This window comes from Ixodes scapularis, unplaced genomic scaffold (genome assembly GCF_016920785.2).
Source record: "Ixodes scapularis isolate PalLabHiFi unplaced genomic scaffold, ASM1692078v2 PGA_scaffold10__122_contigs__length_95168666, whole genome shotgun sequence".
NCBI classification, from domain to species: Eukaryota; Metazoa; Arthropoda; class Arachnida; order Ixodida; family Ixodidae; genus Ixodes; species Ixodes scapularis.
Window position 1 is genome coordinate 72278773 of NW_024609836.1, and position 11838 is coordinate 72290610.

Below are 11838 nucleotides of genomic sequence, written 5' to 3' on the forward strand. Positions count from 1 at the left end.
GGATGTTTTCGTTTTCTCTGTCAGATTGGCATTATTACCGCATTCATATCTGTGTGGCGCCTGTTCCCAGGCGCCTCAACGCTTGCCTCAACTTTTACGATGAGGTTGTGGTGAGCTTGTTATTCTGGCACCAGTACTTGAGACCCTGACGTATCAAGAAGTAAGGTTGACATTCAGACTAGCGGTAATCTAACACATTTTTAGGTATATTTAGCGCACAAAATAGAAAGAATAGAAAGAACAAGACTGAAAAGGGCGGCACTGTTTTCTTTTCACTTTGTGCGCTAAATACCTCACTATGTTATCTTTTGGCATATTACCGTAGCAAATATATTTTTTTCGTATCAAAGTATTTTTTATGTATAAAACAGTTTAACTGTATGAGACTTGTAAAAATTAATTGATTGACGCTGATTACCTAACCCCAAGCATGTGGTGTATTGTTGTGTGCATCTCGCAGATGTTTATGAGTTTGTGCTGCCTTTCTTTCCTCGATGTCATTCTCCTGTTTGCTGCGACTTTGTAGGACTTTTTTTTACATCGTGCAAATATTCTTTTTTTACAAGGTTTTATTCGGCACACTTTATTGTTTCAGTTTGTTCTTTTCACAAACATTATGCACCATCATCAAGATGTCTACTGTTCGTGAATGTTAAACTCGGTTGAATTTGACTTTTATTTTGATTTTCACTTCATTGGTTATCCTCAAATTTCCCGAAGGCATCGCATGACAGTGGGGTCTCCAGAATAATGTAATTTGATTACTTAGTACACGATGGCCAGGCAAGAACTGAAAAGTTGCCTGGCCAAAACCTATCAAGGTCTGTTATAACAATATGCTTATTCTGTATATTATGGTTTGTTTGCAGCAGCCAAGTTTCTCTGTGCCAAGAAACATCACAAGAAGAAAAAGAAAAAGACCAGTGGGACACCGGGGCTCATCACCGGTGAAGGTGCGTCTCGTGGCACTGGCTTTCAGTTCGGTCTCGTCTGTGTGTCCCTTTCCTCTACCCTTGGGTTCCCCGGAGCACCCTTGCAGGTTTCCGAGTTTAAAAATTTCCCCCAAAGCAAAGTGGAGTGGATTCCGAGATTGTCTATTTGTGGCAGTGACTCAACCTATGGACTCTAAGCATCCTATAAAACCCAGAATCACACTCATGAGCAGCCAATTTCCCTATTAAAAATCATATAGACCGACACGCGGGATTGACGTCACGGCGCTGCGGCGGCGCTGCGATCGCGCCGGAGCCGGGGGGTGTGGGCAAAAGAGCGCACGTTTCGCATGGGCGTCATAGTATTTCAGCATGCCGCGAAGCTGTGCTGCCGTTAATCTCGCCGAAATGTACAAGAAAAGTAGCGGAGTGAGCTTCTACTGGTTCCCGGCAGACTCTGAAAGGCATAGAAGGTGTATAAATTATAATATCCGTGGATCGAAAATTATGGTCGCCTCGCGCGTTTGTGCGGCAAGCACTTTCTTGGAGGCAAGCGCGGCTTCCATTTCAATCTCTGTCCCGGGGCTTGCTTATGTACAGAGATCCCGTTCTCTGATCGAGACCACCCGGATTTTGTTCCCACGGTGTTCGCGCACAGAGCACCGGCCAAGCGCTCGTCGGAGGCTCGCTACGCCCGTGCTACCAAGCAGAAGGGGATCGGCGACAGGACGGCAGTGTTGTAGGCGTTACCAATAAAAAGTAACGAAATACGTTACTCGTTACTTGCAAATCAAAGGTACATGTTACTGAGCTACGTTGCCTAAAAATAAAAGGAATGCGTTACCGCTACCGATAAAAAGTAACGCACGTTACTTCTGCGTTACTTTTTAAATTATGATTTACGCGTTTTACGGTTTGGCGATAGAGGTATGCATAAGCTCATATATCAAACAACATTATGTTCATGCAGAAACAGAACATAATTACTTCATTTCTTTTTACGGTTTCACCTAAATACTCACGAGAAAAAACGCAAAGAAAAACATGGCATGACGCCTAAAAACACGGAAAAACTTGACGTGTAATTGTAGTAACGAGTAACGTAACTACATTACTTGAAACAGTAACGTAAGTATGTTACCCGTTACTGTGTCGAAAAAGTAACGAGTAGGTTACTACGTTACTGAAAAAAGTAACGCGTTCCTGGTAACGTCGTTGCTTGTAACGTGTTACCGCCAAGACTGCAGAACGGACAAAGCGTTACTGCTTGTCACGCCTTGTGGTCATGAGAGTAGAAAAAATAGCATACCTTAACTTGAAGACGCTGTGTGTATTTATTTAATTAATAAATACACTTCCGCAGACCCACAGTCTGCTGATCCCGCCGGCAGTGCGGAAACCGACTCGAAGTAGTCGTAGGCCTCGAGAGACTTGTACGCCTGCTCCGTGTCGGCCGTGAACTGGCTTGGCGAAAAAACTAAATAAACGACGACGTGAGCCGTCGACTTCAGTGGCAGCAACCTCACGTCGGAAGTCCAGCAGGCCTTGTTTACGGCGGACGGATCCTCGTAGGCAACGCCGTCCACGCAGAGTTTGTTTCGATACCACCGCCGTTCAGGCTCGGGTAGCGGGCTCAAATAGTCGGGCATAACCTGCGACATACGTTGCCAGGAAATACGACGCACAAATAAAGCTAGAAGCGTCCCTACAACGTCACCAGCGAGCGCACGCCACACAACGCAATGGCGAAAACACGGAGGGCCGGGTTGCTTTTGCCCACATAGCTACCGCGCATGCGCGGCCTTCCGGCCGTGTTGGTAAACAGAGCCGCTCCGCATGTCGGTCTATAAAAAAAAAGATAGCAACACGCCCCTTTTTTTGCACCTTGGAGCGGACACCAGGGGGCGTTGTCGGACGGCGTACTCTAGAGTTCCTGTATATGGTAGCAGAGTTGCGCATTCAGCCTCGGCGGGTGGTAGTAGCGCCGGCTTGCCTGCAGGTCCTGGATGCTTTGCTCCTCACATGACTAAATTTGGCGAATAGCGTAGCTGCATGCGCCGTCGCGCATGGAAAACCGGAGAGGAGGATAAGGAGGGCGAAAGCAGGGGAACATACGCCGGGGCGCGAGCAACGTCGGAGGAGCGACCCTAGAGGTGGCTTTCTTGCACGGCGCTGGATGCTTTGCTCCTCACGTGATGGATCTCAGCGACGTGGCGGCGCAGGGAAAACAAATGCGCAACTCTGCTCCCCCTTCGGGGGAGCATATCGAGGAACCCTAGCGCACACTGGTGTCTGGTCCAAGAAACACTGGCTAGGTGGCACAAGTTGCTGCCCTATTCAAAGAGTTCAGCCGCATCCCTCCACCCATCCTTCAAACAATAATTGCTGTATTACATGTCCTGTGCCAAAAGATTTAACGTTTATGTCATAATGAAATGCACAAGTCTACAAAAAGCAATAATGGTAACATTTGTAATCTCCACGCGATTAACTATTTTCATTGGTCAGATTTTATAGTGGTGGTGGGGACTTGAGGATGCCCCCCATGTGAGAAGATGGGGCCTGTGTAGTTTTATTGCTGTGAGTTTATTAGAACATCTTACCATCTAGAACTGTGCTATTTATTAGAACATCAAAAACAAGCTTCTACAAAAAGAATTTGGGTGCCCCTTTAAGCTCTAGTACTGTTTTAGCAGGTCTAAGCCTGCATGTGCCTTATATTGTCTACAAGGCCTCTAGGCTTCTGCATTGCTTCACTGCATTAATCCCAAGTCTGTGAGTGGCTCCTTCACTTCCCATCAAGAGGCAAAAAAAAATAGAAAAGTTTGAACATCTCTGCTCTAAATCTATGCACGATATACGCGACGATGAGAACTCTTGCATGTACAGTCTCCGGCGATATGAAAGACCCACTGGGAGCGCGTGGCCGAGGCGGTGGCTGGCGGGGGCGCTGCGAGCGCTCCGGGCAGTTCCGTTCTGCTTCGAGGGGAGGACGCTCACTCGGGGCTCAGCTAAAGCGCGCGCTTATCAGTTTGTGCTGAGCCCTGAGTGAGCGTTCTCCCCTCGAAGCAGAATAGAATTGCCCGGAGCGCCCCCACCAGCCACTGCCTCGGCCACGCGCTCCCAGTGGGTCTTTCATATCGCCGGAGACTGTACATTATACCGAATAGTAGTCGAAGCTTGGGGCCCTGAACGATTTAGGCCACGCATATTTTTAATGCAAAAGCATTAGTTCTCTCATGAAGCGAGCCGCACCAAACGGCACCTTAAATCCTTTCTCCAAGTGAAGCCAGCTCCCAGCTGTGAAACCACACGAAAAGCTAGCCAACGGCACCAAAATTTCTTGATCCCAAAGGAGCGGAGTAAAGCTGATTGATTTTCGGCTTCGGTAGCATTGGCTGGCCTGCGTCGACGAGGCAACCATTGGCCGGCACGCGTCGACGAGGCAACCATTGGCTGCTGCGCATCAGTTTCAGCGACTGCTCACCTCACGGCGCTGCGTGTCCGTCAGCGCTAGAGTTCCTGTATATAGCTACCTACGGTAGCAGAGTTGCGCATTCAGCCTCAACGAGTGGCCGTAGCGGCGGCTTTCCCGCATGCACTGGATGCTTTGCTCCTCACGTGACTAAATTTGGCGAATAGCGGCGCCGCGCACGGAAAACAGCAGAGGAGGAGAAGGTGGGCGAAAGCAGGGGAACATACGCCGGGGCGCGAGAAACGTCGGCGGAGCGACCGTAAAGGTGGCTTTCTTGCACGCCACCGGATGCTTTGCTCCTCACGTGATGGATCTCGGCAAGTAGCGGCGTGGCGGCGCGGGGAAAACAAATGCGCAACTCTGCTCCCCCTTCGGGGGAGCATATCGATGAACTATAGTCAGCGCGGCGTTAACACGGAGCACCCTAAGACAGTGCGCCAAGAAGAGCATGCACGCTGACCGACGACGAAAAGTATGCGGCGGACGAAATAAGGGAGCGGACGAGCGGCTTTGCATGCTTTCACATTCACTAGTAAAAAATGCTTAGGTGTACGTTGAGACTCTTTTTTTTTCCCGGGCCAAGTTTGGATTTGTATTCAGCCTTTTTCTCGGGCTCACACCGGGCTTGGGCAATGCATAGCACTTCTCGCTTGTGCTTCGAGGCCGCTAAGCTAGGTATTGTGGAAGGCCGCGACATGCAAGCGCATTACCCTAGGTGATGCGCGAACCATTCAAAGGTCGCGGCAGTTTGGCCGCGTTTGTGAGTACAACTTTTTGGCGAGCGCAGTGTTTGTTCCCTTTGTGCGCAGAGCCGGAAACCGGGGAGCCCGTGCCGACGTACGAGGAGGTGTCGCTCTTCTACCCGCGGCCCAATTGCAAGCGCCCCGTGGTACTCGTGGGACCCTCCAACATCGGTCGGCACGAACTGCGGCAGAAGCTCATGGAGGACACGGAAAGATTCGCAGCCGCAGTGCCACGTCAGTATTACCCCCAACACCGACCCCATACTCAGAGTCTACCGCTTTCTGCCATGTCGCCGAGCCCGGCGTAGCTTCCGCAGTGCTCCGAGGCTCTGCGCCAGCACGTGCGAACGACGTGGAACGTGAAACTATGTGCTCTCGCAGCATTGCAAGGCCCCGTCAAGTGCGCTCCTCACCAAGCACCCGTGCACTGCAGAGAATCAGAGCCCGCAAACTGCGGGTTTTGCTTCCCCGCAGCCCACAGGTGCTCGGTGAGAAGCGCACTCAGCACAGGCTCGCCCGCCACAAGCAACACTTCGAAAAGTACAAACATCGCAGCTCACCTCGAAGCGGATATCGAATAGCGTGTTATTAGAACATTCGCGCAACACTAGTATTATCTTCGCAATTCGTTCTTCGGCGTTCGTATCGCCCAATGCCGTAATTTCATTGGCTGCAAAGTGCTGGTACTCGGCTACCACAGTGCACCAGGGGCGAGAGACCTAATCTCTGCTCTCCTCTGATCCACGCTTTGCCGCAACCAATTAGAGTCGACTTCCCCCACCCGAGTCCGAAATTGTTGACAATAACAGTTTTAGAAGAAGCACAATTCACTTTTACTGTTGTAACGAGCCGTAATAACTGTTATACAAATTTACTGTACCTTTTCTTTTTACTTTGCTTTTTTGCAACGCTTTTGCTTTAAAGTTGCCGTTGCACTGTTCATACGTGCAACGGCAACTTTTTTATAAGATAAATTAGAAAAGGTAATAAATTAAAATAAATAAAAAACAAACAAGTCAAAATGTTTGCAGACACGAGCCGTCCCCGCAAGGACTCCGAGCTGGACGGGCTGGACTACCACTTCATCAGCCGGCCCCAGTTCGAGGCGGACATCCTGGCCGGCAAGTTTGTGGAGCACGGGGAGTACGAGCGCAACTATTACGGCACCAGCCTTGGCGCTATCCGCAGCGTCGTCGGGTCGGGAAAGGTCTGCGTGCTCAACCTGCACCCGCAGGTGGGTGGCCCCCCCCCCCCCCGGCGCGCAACGCGCCGGCCGGGCGCTGCAAGTTGCCGCTCGATTCGAGAAGCAGGTTCGGGCACTCTCGTTCGAGCATGCTCGAGCGAGTAGCCTTCCGTCATGACAACTTACGACGATAGAACGCACTGCCACCTTCTGGCCTCCTTTTCTATATCCTCTCCGCTTCTTACCTTGGCCCGACTAGGTTCCCTTCGCAGCTTAGCAAAGGGGAGAGAGAGAGAATGGGGAAACAGGGGGACGGGACACGTGTTGTCTTGTCCCCGTTTCCCCCCTCTCCAGGGTTAACAATGCCAGTTCTCATATATAGCGCATAGATTCAATCTCGCAAATACCGCAGTGCCATCAGTCTAGTTCTACGCAGTTCCAGGGCTACCTGGACCCGGATAGACGGCACCAGTGTGCTAGTGTGTTCTCTCGTTAGCTGTCGCAAGGAAATGCAATGCACTCTAGCATACCCAAACCTGTGAACTAGCCTGAAGGGTTTAGCTGTATGCATCCATCCATTCCTCTGTAATTTTAGGGAGACTACTTAGTAACACGGCTGAGAACAGAAGAAAACTAGTAAGATACCTGTTAAGAATGTGCCTGAAGCTCTGCCTTCAGCACAATCTTTCTGCTTTCGATAACACTTCGGGAGTCTTGCGAGCACATGAGCACGCATCTCGCATCGTTGACGACCGTCAGTGTCTCAAACGAGCACGGCAGTAGAAAGGGTTATCGTTCCGGTTGTTGGCAAACTGTGGTTGCTACAGGGTTTCGTTATCCGACGTGCGCAGTCTCTCAAGATGCTGAAGCACTCCGACCTGAAGCCCTATGTGGTGTTCGTGGCGCCGCCATCCCTGGAGAAACTCCGCCAGCACCGGATGCGCCAGGGCGTCCCAGTGCGCGAGGACGAGCTGCGCGAGACCATCGAGCGGGCGCGCCAGATGGAAGACAGCTACGGACACTATTTCGACATGGTCATCGTCAACTCGGACCTGGACCGAGCGTACAGCGAGCTGCTCAAGGAAGTGGCCATCTTGGAGAGGGAGCCCCAGTGGGTCCCCAGTGCCTGGCTGACCAATCAGGACACTGCACCGCCCGCCACCGCAGGATCCTAGGGCAGGATCCGTCCGTCGTCGCCGCTTCCCAGACATAGTTCTTTCTGTGCGTGCGTGTTTGTGGACCGAGCCTCGAGAGCGTGCTGCGCGGACGCCGCCGAAGACGGGACGTCGACCGCGGTCTCTTGCCACCTCCCGTCGCGGCGCAGCCGTCGCTCGTTCCGAGGCCTAACCGGGGGCGGCTTTTAGGAGGAAGCTCCCCCCTTTTTTTATGTACTATATAGAAAGAAAAAAAAAGCCAACTAGAGAGTTTATAATACTACTGCCAGACTTGCTGATGAGGTTGTCTCTTTCCTTTCGCGTTGCGTTGACGCAATCGCGCGTTATCATTTGCGTGTTTGACGGTTTTGTGTGTGTGTGGGGGAGGGGGGTGAGAGAAAAAGGAAAGAAGTTAAAGGGGCACTGACACCCCAAAGGTGGTATTTATTTTTATTGTGTAAAACGATGCAAGTTGCAGTCATAGACACGCAAAAAAAACCGCATCGCGAAAAAAAAATTTTCCCGCGCGCGCGCGCGCCTTTTTATTTTTGGCGTTTGATTTTCCCGCCTCTCGCCTCCTCGCTTCTTTTGATCGGTGAGGTCAAGAATCATGAAATTTAGAAGCTTTGTAGGCGACATCTCTATAACATTTAATTACGGCAATTCTAAAACATGTTTTTTATCGCAATTGCGAACGCAGTACGGCCCTTCTTTTTGAAATACCAAAAATCGGAAGTTCGTTGTGGTGCCGTCTCCTGGATTTGTATCCTCCAACGGAAAACAGGCGACACCGCTCAAAACCGGTCCGCCGGAACGCTGCCGCTCGCTCCTTTCCTCCTCGCTTTGGGTCGCCATGGCAACAGCAGGGAGTGGTGAAAGAAAGGGGACTCTCAGGTCTCCGCAATTTTTGACGTCAAGGCACCGGCGCCGATCGCGCGGGAACTTCGAATTCGGCATTTGGAAATTGTTTTTTTACTTCACGAATACTGAATTCCCAAATTTCAAATTTTGAGGGTAATGTCCCGGCATCGTTTTCAATCTTTTCGGATAATAAAAAAAAATATGATTTTGATGTGTCAGTGCCCCTTTAAGGTGGTGGAAGGACGCTTGACCAACCTGTGGTAGTGGCACAGGGAACTTTGGACAGGAAAAATTTTCTAGAGGGCGAGAGTGTGTTGGGGGGATCAATCAATAGCTGTGCTTTCAGTATAGAGGGCTTTACTCCCAGTCCAGAGGGGAAAACTCTGAGGTTGCGTGTGTCCAGCCATTCTAACTACCGTAAAATCCCGTAAGGACGCCCACCCCAAATGAAGAGATAGATTGGGAAAAACATGGGGTCGGCTATCTTTGGGGATGCCACAGCAAAACTTTATCAAAAATTAATGATAAGCACCGGGGCACCTGCTACAAACCACGTGACGCGGGAACTCGCAGACACGGCGAATTCGCGTTTCACGACGCTATAAATATGCGGGAATTCGCTACAAAACTCCTGTGTCACGGGAAAGTATACCGCAAGTGGCCGACGCAGCAGATTCGCATTTCATGGTGCGAAGGACTCGCAGAAAAATGCAGAGAGCTTGCATTTCCTGGGAATGAATACTGCCGATCGCGGACGCAGTAGATTGAAGTTTCATGGTGCAATAAAGACGTGGGAACCCACTACAATCTTGCCTGCAACGGAAACCTATATCACGCAAGCAGATCGCGGACGAAAACACGGGAATACGCTGCAAACTCGCATGTCACGGAAACAAATACTATCGCAGATCGTGAACGCAACAGAATCGCATTTCACGATGCTATATATACGTGGGAACAACTCGTGTGTTGCAGCTAAGAATCAATATCGCGAGCATAGATTGCGAACAAAAACACGGGAATCCGCTGAGAACTCTGGAACGGATACCGCAAATTGCGAACGCAGCAGATTCGCATTTCACGATACAATAAACACGCGGGAACAACTCGCGTGTTCCGAGAGCCGATATCACGCATGCAAATTGCAGACAAAAACGCAGGAACCTGCTATGAAGTCGCTTCTCGGACGTACCGGAATGATGTGAGATTCCGGTCGGACATTGCTTGACGTCTAACTGGAATCGGGGGGTGGGCGATGTTTTGGGAGGGGGCATCCTTACGGGATTTTACGGTATGCAAAAAGCTGTTGGCTTCGAGGCCATTGGAATTTTGTTCAGTAAGATGTAGTTTCTAGTAAAGTATTTGGAAGAGGGGGGGGGACGGGTTAGAGGAGAGGATGTGGGAAGTTCTTGTCTGCGACGATGAGGTAAATTTGTGTTGCGGGTTCCATTGGAATACAGCTTACCAGGTTCTCAACAAAAACTTTCCCCCTACTCCCTTTTACTTTTGACATTGGAGAGTTGTAGAATAGGGGCGACCGAACGTTTGGGTGCCCCTCAGAAATCAGTGGGACCCTCGCACAAAAATGTTGGTGCCGCCGGCTTATAGAATGGGTTTTTACCAATGCAGCGCTATTGCGGTTAAGACATATTTAAAAAAAAAAATATATATATTAAATACTGTAAAGCATGTGCGGTTGGCAAGAACGTTTTGTTCATAAATAAGGGTTAAGGCAAAACCAAATCAACCCGGCTAAAACAAGACAATCTAAAATCAGTATAACTATTTAGTTGTTTTCAACCAATGCAATCCAATCCGTAGTGCTCTAATTTGGCGCTTATTCTTGGTCCGATTTTGGCGTTTGTGTGCCACTTTGAGCGTCTGTCGCCAAAAATTTAAGCATTCAACCCTGCCGTAATTGAGACGATCGCGAGCAGGCATACTCTGAGCAGCTGCTTTACTTAGATCTGAGCTGGAGCGACTTGGAAGATTAATTTTTAAACTCCAGGTAACGTGCCGTGACCGAAATCCACTTAGAGTAGCGAGACATTGCCACGTCGACAGTTACCGCACCTCTTTAGGCTTAGGAACGGCCCGAATCGGAAGACAATTTTTAAATTGAGGAGAGCTCACCACTCATTGTCATTAGAGCGAGATAAAGCGAAGCGAAAGCCGGCTGCACCATTCGCTGGCAATGAAAATGGCTGATATGGCAGCGACCATGACGATTTTGTTTTGAAGCGAGCGGAAAAGCTGCTGCAATGTTTGCCAATGAAACCTGGCCCCAAGCAGTCATGGGTAAGTTACTTTTAAAAAGTAATTCGTTACAGTTACAGTTACTTTTTGTAAAAAGTAGCGAAGTTACCGTTACAGTTACCGCAACAAAAAAGTAACTCGTTACAGTTACTTTTAAAAAGTAACGACGTTACTTTTAGTTACTTTTCTATAACACAAAAATTTTAGAAAAAATCAGAAAACGCCCCTCACAACGTTTTATTGCATAAAATTAAAAAGTACGCTTTTTACTTTATATTGTAACTTAGCAGCAGTTGCCTCTCGAAGTTAGTGTTTGAAAGTTTCCATGCCAGAGTATGGCGCTAATCAAAATACGAGACATGCGCCGTGCCCTCCACGTGTATTGTTGTTTCACGGTTGATTTCCGAGTGTCAAGTTGTGCAAGGCCAACTTGACACTCGAAATGTCGGAATAGACTATTTGGAATGTGCAAGGAATGGCTAAATTGCACCTCGTTCAGTGATATAATATTCATAAAACACTGGAAAGTAACGACAAAAGTAACGTCGTTACTTTCATCGTTACCTCAGAAAAAAGTAATAGAACTACAGTTACAAGTTACATTTTTAAAAAGTAACTCGTTACAGTTACAAGTTACCAAAAAAGTAACGAAGTTACAGTAACGCGTTACTACCCAAGACTGGCCCCAAGGAAATAGGTGCCCCACTCTTTCTCGAATTTTGCGTTAACCCAGTTTGGGTTTGGCACATGCGCAGTGGTGAGCCCCCATTTCTTTAGACCCCTATTCTAAAACTCAATTGTGGTTCCACATGGGTTTTTCTGGCCTTTTCAAAATCCACAATATATTTTAGTACAGTTTTTGTTAGTCCGGAATTAGCTGAAAAGCTGTGGGACAACACCGACGTCAACATTCTCGACAAACCAGTGCTTTGGGTTGTTCTCTGCATTTACCTATGATACAGGTAGAAACCGATGGAGAGGACACGAGAGCACATGGGGACGTCTGAACACCTAACTTTGGTTCAAACCATTAGTGGGTAGGTGCAAAGAAAACTGGCCTTGTCTCTACTTCCTCTTCGAAAGCGCTTGAACTCCAAATGTGATGTCCGCATTCCAACAGCAAGTAGAAACGAAGGCACTTAGATTTGCCTATATCCTCCAACAATTCCTACCAGCCTGTCCCTCAGTTTCCCGCAGCATGGAGCAGGCCCTACCACTGTTTTTGTTGTACTGC

At 49.0% G+C, this 11838-nt stretch overlaps 1 protein-coding gene across 4 annotated transcripts in view; it reads left to right on the forward strand.

The window, feature by feature from the left end:
* The window catches only part of LOC8026921 (protein PALS1), a 43949-nt gene extending 36163 nt beyond the window's left edge, over positions 1–7786 (forward strand). For 2 of the 4 annotated variants that reach the window (XM_042288677.1, XM_042288679.1), the window contains 4 exons: positions 870–953; positions 5217–5384; positions 6182–6384; positions 7185–7786. In XM_042288677.1, the coding sequence (XP_042144611.1) occupies positions 870–953; positions 5217–5384; positions 6182–6384; positions 7185–7508 (779 nt within the window). In that variant the 3' untranslated portion in view covers positions 7509–7786. The remainder of the gene's footprint in view (positions 1–869; positions 954–5216; positions 5385–6181; positions 6385–7184) is intronic. The other 2 variants (XM_042288678.1, XM_042288680.1) reach the window with 1 other exon arrangement.
* Positions 7787–11838: the final 4052 nt, after the last annotated feature.